The sequence below is a fragment of the Drosophila erecta genome, unplaced genomic scaffold (genome assembly GCF_003286155.1).
Source record: "Drosophila erecta strain 14021-0224.00,06,07 unplaced genomic scaffold, DereRS2 tig00000126-arrow-pilon, whole genome shotgun sequence".
NCBI lineage: Eukaryota > Metazoa > Arthropoda > Insecta > Diptera > Drosophilidae > Drosophila > Drosophila erecta.
In genome coordinates, this window is record NW_020825209.1 from 3,216,796 (window position 1) to 3,234,222 (window position 17,427).

Sequence of the window (17,427 nt, forward strand, 5' to 3'; positions counted from 1 at the left end):
TGTTTTAATTAGTTTTCCGGAGTTCATCAGCTTTCTGTTCGCCAGACCCCCGAAGGCCTTTCCATGCCACCCCGTGGAATGGGGCCAGTTCATTGCCGAATAATGAACATAACAAATCAACGGCTCGTCATTAGGCCCCGGTAAAATGGGGCTAGGAATGCGAAGAAATGGGAACTGGAATGGGAATGGGAATGGGTCCTATGCATAATTTTTCAGCTCACTGAAGCAAAAACAAAGTGTTGACGGCTCCAGGTGCTCGGAGGTGGGACTACAAAAGTAATTACAGCCCAACCAGCTGTTGCCCAGATTAATTGCCTCCGGCTTAGGAACTGCCCATAACTCACAAAATGGCCTTGGAAAACAAAGGAATGCAATATGATTTTTTCCCTCACACGATTCCCGGAATCGGCTTGAGTTCGTATGTCATATTAGACAAAATGGCAGTTTACAATTATGGACATCAAATTCTAAGATCGCATGGCTGGGAAAAGCTTTTTTAATGTACTTTAGAACTCTTTACGTTGAAAGGAAATCACTTTAAATAAAGTACACTTTTCCCAGCTGGGAGAATCCTTTTCAGCGAATTTGCGTTAAAATAAACAGCAAGAAAAGTACGTCAAAAGGGTAAAAGGGAAAAAACACCATGGGAATATTCCTTGAGCTTGAATTTGCAGTTCCACCTCATAAACAACGAAAAAAAACTCGTATATATCAAAACCTTTTCTTTTTTTGGGTTCCTCATTGCCCAAGCAGCTGGTAAATGTAATTCACACTCTTTGATTGAGTAAAAATAATGCAGGTTTCATTTTTCATTATTTTGCTATTAAATTCGACGAGTGCTGGTGCCAAACTAAAATGCTCTTTATGAGTTACACGATTTTTATAAAACCATTTGCAATTGCAGATGAAGGGAACTTGTTTTGGGCAATCCAATTCCATGCAGTTTCCTTTTGGTTTGTAAATGCCGAGCATTTGAACGGCGACAACAAATTTAATTCATCTCTGCTTTTACTGAGGGAAAGTTTTATTTAAAATGCAGCGATTCCCTGGGGTTTTGGCCAATCAAAGGGAATCAATTTACGCTGTGCCCCGATGCTATAGGAAATGTGTAATTAAAACCGACTCCATGCACAAATTATAATTTCGTTAAATGTAACTTTCCGGTTTGCCTATTTTTTTTTTTTTTTCCACCGCCACATGGCCGGCGGAGGAAAATAGGGAAAAGCGGATGGGTAGCTGGAAATGGAAATTTGATTTGTCTGCATTTTAATGAGTTGTCCCTGCGGCGGCGTTGATAATTATGCGATAAAAATTCTCGCATCGGAAAACGGCAAAACGCTTTTGTAGTGCTACTCGATTGCAGGGGAAAAAATGAAATTCACGTATCCCATTAGTTGTCGGCAAATTTACCGCACTCGTTTAATTGGAACATTACTATTAAACCCAAACTAAACTCAACTAAACTAAACTGAACTGAATCCAACTAAACCAGGCTATGCAAAAAGTGCACGTTTATTTGCACTCCGCAACGCACATGCTGCATCATCAAATGTTTTATTTGGACAAAACATGCAAATTAGCCAAAAACGCTAAATGGCTAATTCAATTAAATTTCTATGGCGAATAATAAAACTTAGAACAAAAGATGGGGGTTATTTATGGGGGCGTGGCAGAAGTAAATCAACACGCACAGCAACAAATCTCCCGCACACACCAAATAAAGTTTTTGTGTTTTTTAATTAAAAATTTTCAAAGTAATTTAACGGAAGTTGTTTTCCACAACGACGTTGCGACAGCTAAGTACTGTGCATTTTTTTTCAGCAACTGTTTCTCACACCGTTTTACGTTAAGTGTTCCCATTAAAATGCGTGATGAGAGATATGAAAATCGTTAATCTATATCTGCTTTTCAATCAGGCTAAACTAGGTAGTAAGGCAAGCCACTCCGACTGCAAGTGCTACCCATTGGTTACCCTAAACAATTGCTCTGTGCTAACCGCATTATGCGCAGGTGTGACCCAGGTGCGCGTTTGGCTATTTAAAAATTGGTCAGCGGTCATAAATTTTGGGCAATTTCGGCCACGTTAACAGCATGTATCCATGTGTTTGTGCTCCAAATGAAATCAAGCATGCCTGATGAGCGGTTCGGCGGGGGCGGGGTAGCCATTTCCGTTTCCGGTTCACGTTGTTCTCTCCATGTATGTGTCTGTGTGCGTATATGTGTCCATGTCCTGTCCGTGTTTATGTCCATGTTTATGTTCTCCGCTACTTTTGCTGCCATTGCAGTTTAATGCGTTTTTAAAGCGTACGAAAATTATGTGCCATGTTTTTCGTGGGCCTTGCGCGTCTGCTGTTCTAGTTTTAAAACTGAAACATATAAAAATAATTTATGGCAAATTATAAATATATGTATGCACAAATTTACAGTTGCTAGTCGTCCGTGCTCGTTGCTCGCTAAAAATGGGCGATGTTTGCATTGAATAAATTTTAATAGGAGTACGGGACTTAATCCGTATGCGATGAATAAATAATCAAAAGTGAAAAGAGCTTTACAAACGGTTCCTCTATCTAGATTTGATGATGATTTAAGGCACTGAAGTAGGCTATACATATAATAAATAGGTGTCAGCTCAACTATATATTTATTAAATACAATTTATTATGACAAGCAGTGGTTAGGTTTGGCTGCTATATGATTTATATTAGCTCGTTTCATGTCTATTCAACGAAAATCGATGGGAAAATAAGTTCATAATAGCAAACAAATGGTAAGAAAGGGCATTAAGTCTCTTAAATCGATTCGAAAGTGGTGTACTATATATTCGAGCGTAATTGACTTTTGTCCAGTATACGAATTTACATTACTTTTTAGTCCCCTGAGATTCACTTTTCAGTACTCAAGTACTTGAGCTTAAAGCCTAGCTAATCGATTGGCAAATAGTGCACTCGTCTAATCGATGACTTTCTGATAGTCTCGATTGCACTTCTACTCCTACTTAGTGCCCACCCCAATTGCTGCTCGATTCACGCCTCATTTGAGTGGGCCAAAAAATGAAGGGCGACGTCAGCTTCAGAAGGGCGAGCGATTAATTATGCGCATAGCAAGTTTCTGACTGGCAGTGGGTAGGGGGCTAAGAAGGGCCATCGGACGGGGGATATCCTTGCTTCCACTTTCGGCGCACATGTGACGTGTTGGTGTTGGCATAATATATGCATTCTTATTAACAATCTCGTCGCCATTCTGACTCTCAACAACTTTGGAACTCGCCCACCACCCATGCCACACAGAGCCCCCTTTTTTCGGGTTCCCATCCCCGTCCCTTTGTGGCTGCTTCATTTGGATGTGTAAACGTGTTATTTATTTTCCCTGCCCCATCTGAAGCAGGGAAAAAATAAAATGGAGAAGGAAAGCTGAATGTTGCCTTTTAAGTGGCAATAAATCAAATTGTCCTGTTCTCTGCCCTCAGGGAAGCTGGGAAGCTGGGTAGCTGCCTGCGCTCTTTAGAGGGCCTCCAGATGGGGGCGGCGGCCTTCGGTTTGTGGGAAGGAGGCGTGGCAGTCAGTCAGCGAGCTGTTGGCAACTTACTTTCATATTTGACTTAGTCATAAAAGGCAAAAGCGATTCGCTTTCAAGCTAGCCAAAGCAATACGTATCCACACTGCAATCAAAGCCTACATTCCCTCTTTCAATTATAATAGTTCATATCTTTTTTAATGATATTAAGTTTACTTTCATTTGCCCATAAAACTGTCAACTATACAAATTTACATCCATTTGAGCGAGGCAAAATTAGGTTATTATTGATAATATTTTTCTGTGTGCTGGTAAGCAAGGACTAAAGACTAAGGATCTGACCCCCCCACCCCCCTAAGTTAGTCATCTGTAAGCCACTGAAATATATGTAAGTGTGTGTGAGAGCGAATGCCTGGATGTGCTTGTGTGTGTGGCATCGCGGCTTTGTGTGCTGCGCTGTTTGTTTAGCGTTCCTTAAGCTCTTAAGCTCATTTCGGTTGCGTTTTATTTGTAACTTGAGGCACCCTACACACACACACACACACCGAAATACTCACACCAAAGCTGACTTTATTTATTTTAAATAAAGCTGCAAAGCAGCTAAAATATTGAGTCCAACAATTGCAAGACGACAGCTGCAGCTTCAAAATTAAACCAAAATCCAAAGGAGAAAATCCAAAACCAAAGTATAAATGGGTGTACTAAGTAGAGGCAAAATGTTGAGGATAATTGAAAGGTGTTCGGGGTGTACAATATAATAATTCCACAAAATGTTATCAGACAGCGACCTGCATTTCTCCAACCCGAAAAAAAAGCCTGAACATACAACAAAAAATGTATCAACAAGTGTTGTGGCAAAATGAAAGTAAACCTCTTCGCTCCAGGGTATTTATTCTAGAGAGCAGTATAAACGATGAACAAAGATAAGGTAAAGTAGGCATATACATGGTTTTGACATTTTTAAACTTTTTTGTGGATTTTATGGACCTAATGGAAAAACAGCGTGCTCGTAATGTGATTTTCGGATTGATTGTAGTCAAAAACAGCAGAAAAGATCACAAAGAAAAATATCCTAGGGTGCTTTGCGGTCCACACACTCGCGGTATTATTATGCTCTTTTATTCATGCAAACAGCACCACGACCACGCCCACCGCCCACCGCCCATTTCGAATGCTGGTGCATGTCTTTGTGGTGCTTTGCGCGCTTAGTAACAACAGAATTTAACACCTTTTGATCGGCAGACAGCAAACGACCTGCGGGAGTGTCAGAGTGTGAGTGTAAGTGTGAGTGTGAGTATGAGTGCGAGTGCTGTTTGTGTAGTTATGGCACAAAATAAATTCCTGTAAGCTTTACTGAAGGGCACACACCCACACTTGTACACATAGCACCAACACACATGCAGAGCAAGAGACTCGGAGACTGCGAGTCCGACTTACATATGCTCGTTATTCATAAACTTAATGCCAAAGAGAGCATAATTTTCATTTTGCCAGCGTTTTGGGTTTGGTTTGGCCCCGTTTTTGGAGCCCCTCCACCACCCATGGCATCGAACCACCCAAGAATGCACGGCAAATAATACTCATAGGTTTTGGACTTTCATTTAACCATTTCAAAGTGATTTTAAAATGAACCTGCTACTATTTATCAAAGTCCTATTAAACTCTAAAATATCTTCTTAGGTAACACAGTCTTTTGCATGATTCTGTCATAACTCTGATTTTCTTTCAGTGCCAGACCAAGGCACATAAAAGCCAAACATTACCAAGAAACAGGCAACAAGGTGCCGATGGGAAAGGGGAACGAACAGGCTGCGGGAACAACAATAAACTTGTGTAGCTGCGTCGGTAAGTGGGAATTATATAAACATATACATCAGTGAGCAAACACTCACACAACCACCGCAGTACACACACATACACATGCAAAATGGCAGCTGTTGCGGCTTCATATCGTCTGTTGAGATCGCCATTCGCTATTCCCCTTTGCAGCTCACGCGGCGTATGAGTAATATGCGTAGTCGATGAGGTACTGACTGAACGAATGGCTGACGGACGGATGGCAGACGTGAATGACGTGCTCTCGATGCGAACTAATCGGCAATCGATAGAAAAGTTGATTGAGAAATTGCAGGGAGGGAGGGTGGTATTATTTTTTAAATTATAAAATGTAAAATTTATCGGTTGGACTGTCTCGAATGAGACAAATGGTCAAAATTTAACATTTCTAGGCTTGAATGCCACTTTGTTGGAAATTTCATTACAAATTCAACGGTGTATGGCATTCTATATTTGGACAACTATTTTCTTAGTTATGGACAAAAAACAATCACTTTTGTATGGATTTCCACAAAAAAAAAATTTCGCCATTTTTCGCATTTTCGGAAAGGGGTAACATCATAATTTTTTGCGAAAAATAGTCAAAATTTTACATTTCTAGGCTTGAATGCCACTTTGTTGGAAATTTCATTACGAATTCAACGGTGTATGACACTCTACATTTGGACAAATATTTTCGTTGTTATAGACAAAAAACTGGTTATTTTCGGCCTAAAAATTAGAATCTATTTCAAAACATATGAATACTTCTTTGGCAATTTTAGGCATAACTTCCTGGAATGGGATCGTAGAATGTAAAGAATGACATCTAATTACCATTACTAACGGTCTCAATAATTCGAAGTGATTTTTACAAATATCAAATCAAATATAACAATAAGCTTTAATGGAGTCTGCTTGCCTCTGCGAACTCTGCGAGTTTAGACCCCTGATAATCACTTTCGCTAAAGTTTAAAGGTCTTAAGGTCATGCACATCAGCTAAGTGGAAGACCCCCTTTCCACATCCCTGCATTTGAACCGGAGGCCAGAGCGACGTTGTCGTTTTCTTATCTTCTTGTCGGGGCATTCGCTCGATTCGTATTTCAATTATGCATTCCGGCAGCACGACCATGGATGCTGCAGTGCATCCGTCTTTTGCTCCGTTTCCCCTGCCCCTGGATCTACTCGGAGACCCCCAAACCCACTTTTGAACCTGCTGCAGTGCACTGAAAACTGCAGGAAAATAAGAGCTATACGAGAGTGGGTCGAAATTTTCTGTTACATTCCGTATTCCGGTCATTAATACGCCATCAACAGCTTGGCAGAGCAGAACGGGACGGAGGGTGGCAGGGTTAGAAAGGGAGAGAGCATAGCTATCCAGCATCATACTCATCGTCATAGTGATAGTTATAGTCATCGTCAAAGTCGTAGCCATTTCCATAGGCACACAGGGAAAACTCTTCGACTCAACACGAACTTCACAACGAATCGAAACTGAATACTAAAACATTGTATATATTACATTATTATAAGAGCAACGTGTTATTTTGCTAAGCTCGATATCGAAATTAGGGATTATTTTCATGGTTCATTTGGAATTATGGTCCTTTTTCCCTGTGCATCATCATGGGCACGTCACGTTGGCCTAGCCGTCGCACTTGGATTTTTTTGTTTGTTCCTGGCCGCCGGACACGCACGGACGGACTGTGGAAATGCAGCTGAAAAATCCACCCACTTTTCAACCCCGCAGAGCTCTGAAGCCGGGTAAAATGCGAGTGTCTGACGTTGTCGTTGTTGCCATTTGGTCTGTGGAAATGTTGCACGCACGGTCGCGCACCTGAATGAAATAAGATGAAATGCTAATGATGGCAAAACATTCAAATACTGGGGCTTACGGTCCTCAGATAAAGCAGAGCGATACACTCAAAATCTGTCCGAATTCAATTTTATCTAAGATTTTGGAAAAACATATTCTGTGTCAGAGCCAAGAGTGCTTCTCTTTAAGAATGTACATTAGCTTTCACTCTTTGATAGTTGGTCCCAACTTTATAAAATTGTTATGCAAAATGTTGGTATTGAAACCTAATTGCCTGTTTATTTTCCCTCAATATTTGTACCTTGTGTATCATAATTTGTAGTGTTCGCATAAGTGAAATATGGAGCACAAGGCTTTGATTGACGAGTCGTCCGCGGAAAACAAGCCGGCAATTTGTCCCTTAGCCAATTGCCAGGCTGTGGTGAAGCACACCCACTTGCTGCGCCACATGATTAGCGAACATTTGGGTTCGCGGGCGCGCACTTTGCCCTTTCAACTGCGGCTACGCGAAGTGTCAACTGGTCAGCGCACCCTGCTGATGCTCGCCTATCGCCAGCTGATCGTGGATCATGACCAATGCCTGGCCGTGCTGAATTGGAGCACCGATTCCCGAATCGACCTAATGGCACCGCAGTTGGACCTGCCGCCCTGCCACCAAGGATTGACCTTTCACCTGCCCGTTTTGGTGATGGTCTGCAGGACCACCTGGAAGTCCCTCTTGAAGCAGGGCCTGCAGCATGAAAACGACGTCCAAGTAACCAGGGACTTGACCACGGAATGGGGCACTGTCTATCTGCTTTGGCTCGTTTCACCCTTTACGCGGCGTCCCATTTATGTAAATATAGCCGTGCTGAACAGCCAGTTGCAGTGCGTGGTTCGGCGAAATCGCCGGCGGGTTCGCAACTTTGCCAGCCGGATGCCCATTAGCCAGTTCATCAACGGGCTGGATCCGTTCTTTGTCAGCCTCAACGAGGATCAGCTCGACGAGCTGTGCGATGGCAGTGGCAATCGGGTCTCCGTCTTCTTGGAGGTCATAATTAAGGGCGAGACGTCATAGAAATGTAGCCCTATTAATGTGATTCCTTTAAACGATTGCTTGTAATTAGGTATGCAAACGTAGTAGACACAGAATAAAATCTCAAGTGACAACTATGATTTAATGTTTGTCTCAATATTTGCGCATTTATGCAATTTATTGCAAGACTGGGAAAAAGTAATTAACAACTTGTCGAGTTTTCCTGGGTCTTCAGCGTTCCAAAGTTGGTTAATATGTTGAAATCAATCTGGATTGGGGCGTGGCACACTTTGGCACCTTGGCACACAAATTTGGCATCGGTTTATGGCCAGGCTCACATTATTGATTCCGCTTTGCCAACTTTATTGCCCCTTTTTTCTGCCTTTTCTGGGGCGTCACTGTTTTTATGGCCCGAACAGATACACCGGATTCCTCGAAGCTGCAAATGTGCCATAAATTGTTGTCCTTATGTTTTTATGTCCTGGCAGTCAGTCGACAGGACGGCCGCAGCGGGCAGATCAAATCAGATCCGATCGATTGGGTGTTTTAAGTGATTTTCCCTGTCGTTCTGAGGATATCTGAACTAGAATGTGTTAAATTTTTAATATTTCGAGTGGAAATCAGATCGTTAAAAAGTAGAAACCGGGCACGAACTAATGCTAAATACCCAACAACAAAAGTTGCTGGACAACCAAAAGAACCAGTGAAGCAAAATATGTAAGTAGTGGCTGAGTGGAAAGTGGAAATGTCTAGAATTTTTTTTCGCTGCTTTTAGGAAGGAGGTAGTAGTAAAAAAAAAAGTACTGCAAATAAAAAGAAGAAAGGGAACAAAGAGTAGACAATGGCAACTGCCAGGGATGTGGGCTACTTGAGATCCCAATATAACGCGACGACATGTTTACGATGCATTTGTATCTGGGCATAACAGCCCTAACTTCCCTTATAACCACCTTATCCTATGTATGCTCAGATGTTGGCATTTTCATCGGTTAGCCGGGCTGGATAAAAAAGAAAGTAGGAAACGAAAAAAAATCAGTAAAGTCGGCGCAAGGATTTGAAATTCTCGTTCCATTCATTCACTAAAACCTCTGGCTGTCGGTCCGTTTGTCCGCAATTCTGTCCGTCCGCATGTCTGTCCATCTGTAGTTCCGTCCGTTCGTCTCCATACGTGTGCGTGCTCCAAAATCGAGAAACATCCCTTGGGTGGGGCAACAAGGACAACGATGAGGACACATAAAGGCTAAATTGAGCTTGAATGTGCGCCATGGAAGACATTGCCTGGCCAATGGACAAACACTCAAGTCATTTATCCCACCTCCAAGCTCTAAAAATACTACACGTATATCTGGCAACCACCGGAGCCTATTGAATCGGAAAACTCAATGGATATAACCATTCAATTGCGTCCTACAAGTGTATAATTACGCCGCACAAAGGAACTCTGGAAGAGGCAGCACCGATATTTGGATATGGCCCATCCCAATCTCATACTGAATCCGTTTGCCACATCGCCTGCCACCCAGAACGTGTTAACACGAAGGCTGAAACGTGTGCTTTTGGCCCAGTGAGTGGGAGCCATCAGGGCAAGTCGTGCTGCCTGTCAAAAGTTTTTGTTTCTATTCTGCTTCTGTTCAACCATCTAGCAATGCTGCGTTGGCGGGGTGTTCACGACCAATGGTCCCATATGATACCTTCTTCAAACTTTGCATAATCTCTAAATAAATATGACTTGAGGCCGTTTAAAATTATCTGATGGAACAAAGGATTTTTAGATAGTATTTTATCAAACTAGCGTTCCAGTTTTGTATTGAAAATATGGTTCGCAAGGTATTTCAGAGCTTATCCTTGGAGATGTATGGAGAACAGGCTCGCAATTTCTGGACAACTCTGGCCGAGATGAAGAGGCCGTCCTGCCCCCGGGGGTCCAACAAAGGGACACAACAAACGACAGACATTTGGAGAGCAGCTGCCCTAAAAGGTTGTTCCAAGCAAATGAGAGAGCTTCAAGGTTGTGCCTGCGAGCCACAAGAGGAATGCATTAGTGTTAGGAAGAGGTGAGTTTTCCTCGGAAAATGACTTCCCTCGGACATGGTTTCCATCGGCATAGAGGGAATAAGAGTTAATTGCTAACTGGTTGAACATTTTTGTACACCTTGGGTAATCAATAAATCAAAGATATATATAGCCAAAGTGAATTAGTTTCTGTTAATTAAATTGTATTAAAACAAAAGCAGGCAGAAAAGCAAATAAAATAATTTTCTGTGCACCAAAATTAGTGCCCAGCACCGAGACCAGGAGTCTCGTCATCGATGGCTGGCATAATTGCAAGACAGGAATCACATGGGTGGGTCCACTTGGGCGGAGCGGAGTTATTAAATGTGGGTGCTCCAAGGTTAGACTCGATGGCGCGATGGCAGGGCGATTTTCGCCCAACCCCCTGAACTTTGAACTTAATGCACATTTAAATGCTGGCTCTTGGTCGCAGTCTGTTTGGCCAACTTTTCTGCTGACTTTTTAGACTAAAAGTCAAATATTTCATTTGGAAATTCCTAGCGACGAGGCGAGAATGAAATGTGAAATTTTCACCCACGCACACACTCACTCACATGCACAGCCCACATTTTTCTAACCTTGCGGAAAACCGCCCTGAAAAACCACCCACATTGGGTGCTGCTTAAAAACTATAAATTAAGTTTACAACTTTTCCGCAGAAACTTTTTTTATTTTTATTTCGCCCGCTTCGCTGTCACAGTCACTGTTATTTTCGCTGTTCTATCACAGTGTGACAAAATGGCATTGTCAACCCGGAATTGGAATCTCCGTCTTCGCTTCTCCATTTCTCCATTTCTGCGTTTCTCCGTTTCTCCTTATCTCTGACTTTCTCAATTTCTCGATCTCCCTGGAAATATATGTCAAGTGCTACCAAAAGCAACTTTGACATCCATCATTTGGCATCTGTGGCACTTGTTGACCTTTGTTTGCAACACGACACAAACAGGAAGCCGAAGAGAAAACGCTGAGGTGGGGGGAAAATATAGGTGAAAATTGGGTGGCTGGTGTACCCCCACCCATCTGCCAGCTAATCAAAATGTCGCACAAAGTTCATTAACAACATTTTCCAGTCAATTGTCTTGTCAAGCGAAAGAGTAGGGAAAGCTCTGGCAAATAGAGAGGAAAAACTGAGACAGCCAGCACATTTCTGCAGCTGTATATTTATGTTTGCACTTGTCTTGTGGCAGGGGCGTGGCCCCGCCCCCTTTTCCGGGTCGTTGAGGTCGTCGGCGGCTCACTTTGTTAACAACTTGGCATAAAGTTGTTTGTCTTTCACCTCGCCGTGTCGATGACATCACAACGAGGAAGTGGATGAGGAAAATCAGGGAATCGGTGGACAACTCACTGGAAGAATCCAAAGGTATTGCCATGAAACTCCACTAAGCTTAACAAACTTCCCCAGGGGCAAATTTAAATTTCAGGTAAGATATTTAACGGAAATTTCCGGGAAATTCGATTTCCTTATATTTTAAAGGTATTATTTGTATTTTCCTGAATCAATATGTCGATGCTATTATTCTTGTTCTACAAATCTCTTACGTTAAACAACATTTTCGGTATCAATAAAGAAACTGCAATTTTTACCAATAGTTCTAAGCGCTTGTAAAATTGAGGATAGAGGACTGCAATTTATACAATATTCCGCAACAACTTACAGCCCTGTTCACCCATTTTTCCCATGAGGCAAAGCCAACAAATATATCGTTTTCATGTAGTTTTCTCCATTTCCAAATTAAATTTTCCTACGCTTCGGAATCCAGCGAACTAAACCGTCGGCCAAGGGTGTAAAAATCAATCAAACAAAACGGACTGACACTTGGACAGACGATTAAAGAAAATGGAAGAAAGCCCGGGGAAATTCGATATGCAAGTAAACGAAAACCAGACTTTGGGTAAGACAGATGGAAACCTTATGGATGATGGGCTGGGAAAGTTGGGAAATGCTGCGAAAGTGGGGGAAAATAAGTGGGGATTGTGTCATTGTTTCGGTCAAACGCACAACAACAGAGCGTTAAATTCACACAAAACGAGCAAAGATGAGTCCGATTTTGATTCGTAACCGTAGTGCTTGGAAAGCCATTCGACCAGATCCTTGAAATGGTCCAAAAAAGAAAGGCGAATTTAGAGGAAATCTGCCTTGCGAAGGTATTTCAAGTAGGCTTATAAGTTTCTTTCGAGCAATCACAGCTCTTTCTATGATACAAAATTATACATTTCATAATGCCACATTCATTTTTATAATATTCAGAAAGTTGACTATATATTTAAGTTAGTTGGCAACTGATTTTACAATTGGCAAAGGGGAAACTGGCAAGGCGGTGAATTTTTTTGAGGCCCTACCACTTCTTCAGTTTTTCCTTTTATTCAGCAAAGAGAATGGAGAATGTGTGTGTGTGCTAGACCAATATTTTTGTGCAGGCCATTAGCAGCATAGATTATTTTTGCATATCAAATGGCCAAAAGGAGTTTCCCGCAAGCCCTTCCGCTTTTCCCTTTCCCACTCTCGGCATTTTCCGCAGCACTCCAGCCGAGTGAATGAATCCTTCACAGCGGAGGACACGCACAAAAGCGCAAGCAAGGCAAACAGGTCAAGGATATTATGCATATGTGAGTAGGCAAAACGAAACAAAGGGGGTGGTTGGGTGAGTGGTGGGTGGGTGTTTGTATGAGTGGTTGGGTGGCTTGTGGGCGGCTGTGGCTGTGGGCTGTGTGGGTGGTGCAGCAAGGAGTCCCTCATTTTGGCTGTCATTGTCACCATCAGCCGTCTGCAGCGTCATCTTCATCTACATCGTCATTGTTGTTCGCCACTCGAAAGTCGCACAAATGAACGCGTAATTGTTTGCACATGAATACATTGAGTAAATATTTGCAAACACATTCAGCATTCCACCGGTTTTCCTCGCCTCTATGCCCGGACTCATCACGTTTTCCTCGATTTCCCCTCGATTTTCCTACGGTTTTCCTACGATTTTCACCCGATTTTCAACCGGCTTTTCCCTCGGCTGCATCCTGAGCCAAGCTGAGCCATCATCATTTGCATGCCGGTGCAAAAGACTTGAATTGCATTGCCAAGTCAAAGAAGGCCTTAATCTGCTTACCTTGCCTCGGTGACATTTCTTTTCACACTCCCCCCACCTGCCCCTCATTCAAGCCAGCCGGGAAAATGGAAAATCGCTGGAAAAGTTGCTTAGCTTGGCAGGGCTTTGCTTTAATTACGGCTGCCCCGGCTTTGAGAGCATAAACAAATTGCAAATTGTTTATGGCATGCAAATTAATCAAATCTCTTTCTCAATTAAGCCTGCAAGCCAAGAAGCTCGAAGCGCAGGAATTGCAATGGGAGAAGGTAGTACAGATGGCCAAATAAAAGGTAGCCGGATAGGCAAAGTGAATCGACAGATGGCCCGGTCGAAAAGAAGAAATATTGAAAAATGGAGTAAAATTCCAATTCACATAACTTAAATGCCTTTTTTGAGCTTGTCAACTAAATGGAAAAACATAAATGAAATGCATTTCAATTAACTCCTAAGGTATTCATCTATTACAGGTAAAATCCCCCTACAGAGTTGCACAATTTTCAGCACCTATTATAGTTGTTTGTTGGAGTTGTATATAAGAAATGCTACAAAAACAAAATACAAGCGAGAAGGATCTTATGCATTTTCTACTCCGGCTGACCCTCCTGACCCTGAATGATCCAAAAACGAACGAACGAACGATGTCGCTCACATGCAATTAAATTTGCTCAGCTCAGTAATTTGGCGTTGTGAAGTTTCCATTTCGCAGCCCGGGGGGAGCCAACTCATGTAATTGAGTGTAAACTTGTCAGAGCATTTATTTAATGCCTAATCAAGTGATGTATAACACATGACTTGCCCACTTCGCCACCTCCGTGCCTTTCGCTTCAACTCTGACCGGGTTTAACTCTGATGGGTTAAACGGGTGATGATGGGTGGCGAATTGGGTTTTTCGGGGCATGGGGGTTAAGTTAAAGTGTCAGTTGTAGCTTGTCAAAACTTGTGTTGTCCAATTAGCATAATTTCTTGTCTCAACTTTGGCTCTGACGCAACAGATACGTAATTCGGATACGAAAGTATCTACGACACATCTAAATTGCCGGATGCCCGAAATTCACTTAGGTTCCCATTAAATCGTAACGGAAACTAATCCTTGGCTGGATGACATTTTCCGCTCAGATGGACTCCCTCATTAAAGAACAGAATGTAATTACTTCAGATATGCCAGCACAACAATTAATCATTGGGCTCTAGGTGGTATTATGAGTGTGTGACGAGTATCTTAAGTATCTAGGGCAGTTCTACTTAAGGCATTTTCTTACTTGTAATCAAGTTATTAATATGTTTTTAATATTTTACCGACGCGAAATTCTGGCGAATTGTTCAAAATCCAGATTGTCAGTATGCCAGACCCACTAGCATAGTGATTCCACCACCATTTTTGGCAATTAGGGCCGCTACGATGGCCATAAGCGATTTTCGGCAGCCGAAAGAGAAAAATCAACAGCTGGCGAAGAGCGAGCCAAGGTCGTTCGCCGGGCGGCTGCTCTTTAGTGCGGGGAAAATCGTTGGGGAAAACTCACCACGGCGACGAGGATTTTCCGAGGCGACGAGGGCACCGCACGAGGCTTTTCCGTGCGGCATTCAGTCTCACGTTGAACTCTGCTGCTGTTTGTTGTCAGCCGGCTGGTGAATTAACCCCCAGGACACACAGAAGCCATCCGATTTGGCTGAGCCAACTGAGCCACTCAGCCAGCCGAAGGACGAAGGACCACGACCACGACAATTCGCGACGCGTTGTTTAAGACCATAAACCAGAGACCTCAGGTCCTAAAGGTGTCCTGTGATCGCGTGACGATAATTGTTTGTGCTCCGTGTTTCGTATGGAAGAAAAGTAAATAAACACTGGGAAAGTTCGCTGATCTCTGTGCGCGATTTTCCATTATTTTCAATAGTTTTTTTTGTTTTTGTTTTGTTTTGCCGGCACCAGACCACGCACACACACACAGAGAGTGATAATGGTGTTGATGAAAATCCAATAACAAGTGAATGCAACAAATGCGCATGAAATGAAAAATTTGTCCACACAAGTGTGAAAAACCGAAAAGTAAAAATCAGATAAAACTGAGATAATCAGCGAGCGAACAAGGCGAAGCCAGAAAACCCAATCAACCAAATAAGCTGAGGGCCAAAGTGCTCCGAGAACGGTTAGTAAACACAAATTGTTTGTTTTCGTGGCTTTTTCCTGTGTTTGCCTGGAATTTGGGACTATTTTCTTAGCGGCTGATAAACACAGAAAGCAGAAAAAGGCCAATACGAGTGTGTTTCCTCCCAATTTATCCCCATCTACCCACTTAATCCACGAGATCAGCAAGTCCCTTTGCGAAGCGTCGCGATGGGCGGTCAACTTTGTGGCTTTCTATCCAAGTTTTATGATTACAAATAAGTGACATTGTATCTTCAGTAATATGAATTAAGTAATTATTCTTGGTTTTTGTATTGAACCGATCTAGGAAATACAATAGTTCCAGACATAGCATATTTAGCTTTAAAAATGTACACAAGATACAAGCTTTCGAGTACAATGAAAGTAAATATTGGCAAACACTTATCCAATATGTGGACCAAACTTATTTGCAAACTGTCAATGCCTTTGCTTCTCTGATGATAAATCCTCCACGGACAAGTGTTGGTCGAGGCTAAGGACTCTTATCTAGGCAACCCAAACGATGAGAGTTCATTTTCCGGGGGATGCAGGCTAATCAATTCCGGCACCAGAACCCAGCGATAAGCAGTTGTAAATCAAGGCTTCATAAATATGGAATTGTGGAAAATAAGTGACTCCATCAGGCAGTGACAACTATCCCTATTCTCCCTTATCCTCCTCCGGAGTGTGACAAAGGAGGACAAGGACCTACATGATTTATAAGGCACATTAAATTGAATATTCAACATAATGTAGCATTTAAATGACCCACGCACAGCGCCGAGCGAGCAAATGTGTATATAGTATAAGGAAAAGTGTCAGAAGAGTGCCTTGAAGGTCATCGCGTCGGTTTTCCATGGAAGAATGCGAAAAGGGGGCCGACTCCTTGCTATATTGTTTAAATGCGAGTATCGCTTAAAGTTTGGCCGGCGATTCAAATTCTTTCGCTGGAGGGGGGAAAAAGTTCCACCAAAAAAATGGCAAAAATATTCGCACACTTTGGGTTTGCGTGTGTGAGGGAAAGTAATTTACCAACACAGCGCCAGCGAAAGCATCATAAATCACACGTTCTGCCCAACTACAACTACAGAAAGTGACACTCACGGGGGTGGGAGGTGTGAGGCGGTAGGCGGGGGGCGTAACGCGTTACGTGTCCAGGTCAAATGTCAAAAGTCAACCAATTTGGGCAACATTTTGACAGACACTACGCTTAGCCGCCGGCTGGCTGTTCATCATTGTGCAACACAGCCAACCGATTATCGCAAGGGCGTGATGAGTTACTCGCATTCCATCCCAAGAGGACTACACAAGTTTCGGAGTCGCTCCATCACCACAGACTATTTCAATTTACAAAGCAGATCGAATTTCAAAGCAAAGTCCAACGTTCGTAGCTCAAGCGTCACATACACCTATTTCAAAACAATATAAAAACGCACAAACTACGTATTCAGTATCACAGCGCCCTCTCATGAAAACTAAAATGGCTGCTTCACTAGACGTAGAGAATAAATGTATTATAGTTTAAACATTTTCATATCTGCACAAAACATGAATACAAAATTTCATTAAAAAGTTAACGCTGTTTTGCAAATTATTAAAACTTTGATGTCAATATCAAGCATCGCGTTAGCAATTTTTGAGTGCCATCAGTGGTTACACCAAATTATTAACTTTTATTGAAACCAAAAGCTTGTTATTTTTAAATGATTATGGACACATACGTATACTCGTATGTGGACCCTATGGTTTATTGTTTCCATTAACTTTCGCTCGACCCCAACCCATACATCCTTTTTCCCGGCCAGGTAATCACTCCATGCCAGCCCCTTGACCCGCAAATCATATTTTCCGGCCGTGGATTTATGGGCTGCCCTTCCTCTCGGCAAAATGTATGGCCCTGGGTTAACAAGATGTTTATAAAAATGATATTACGATTTGCCTAACCCACAAGAAGGCACGCACCATGTGTGTGAAAAGGAAGTCGGGCGGGAGGTG

The 17,427-nt window shown here is 42.5% G+C and overlaps 1 protein-coding gene across 1 annotated transcript; it reads left to right on the forward strand.

Annotated features, from left to right (window-relative positions):
* Positions 1–7,457: 7,457 nt before the first annotated feature.
* LOC6551063 lies at positions 7,458–8,202 on the forward strand. The gene has a single exon (XM_001976887.3). The coding sequence runs from the start codon at positions 7,486–7,488 to the stop codon at positions 8,200–8,202; it is 717 nt and encodes a 238-aa protein (XP_001976923.1). The 5' UTR covers positions 7,458–7,485.
* Positions 8,203–17,427: the final 9,225 nt, after the last annotated feature.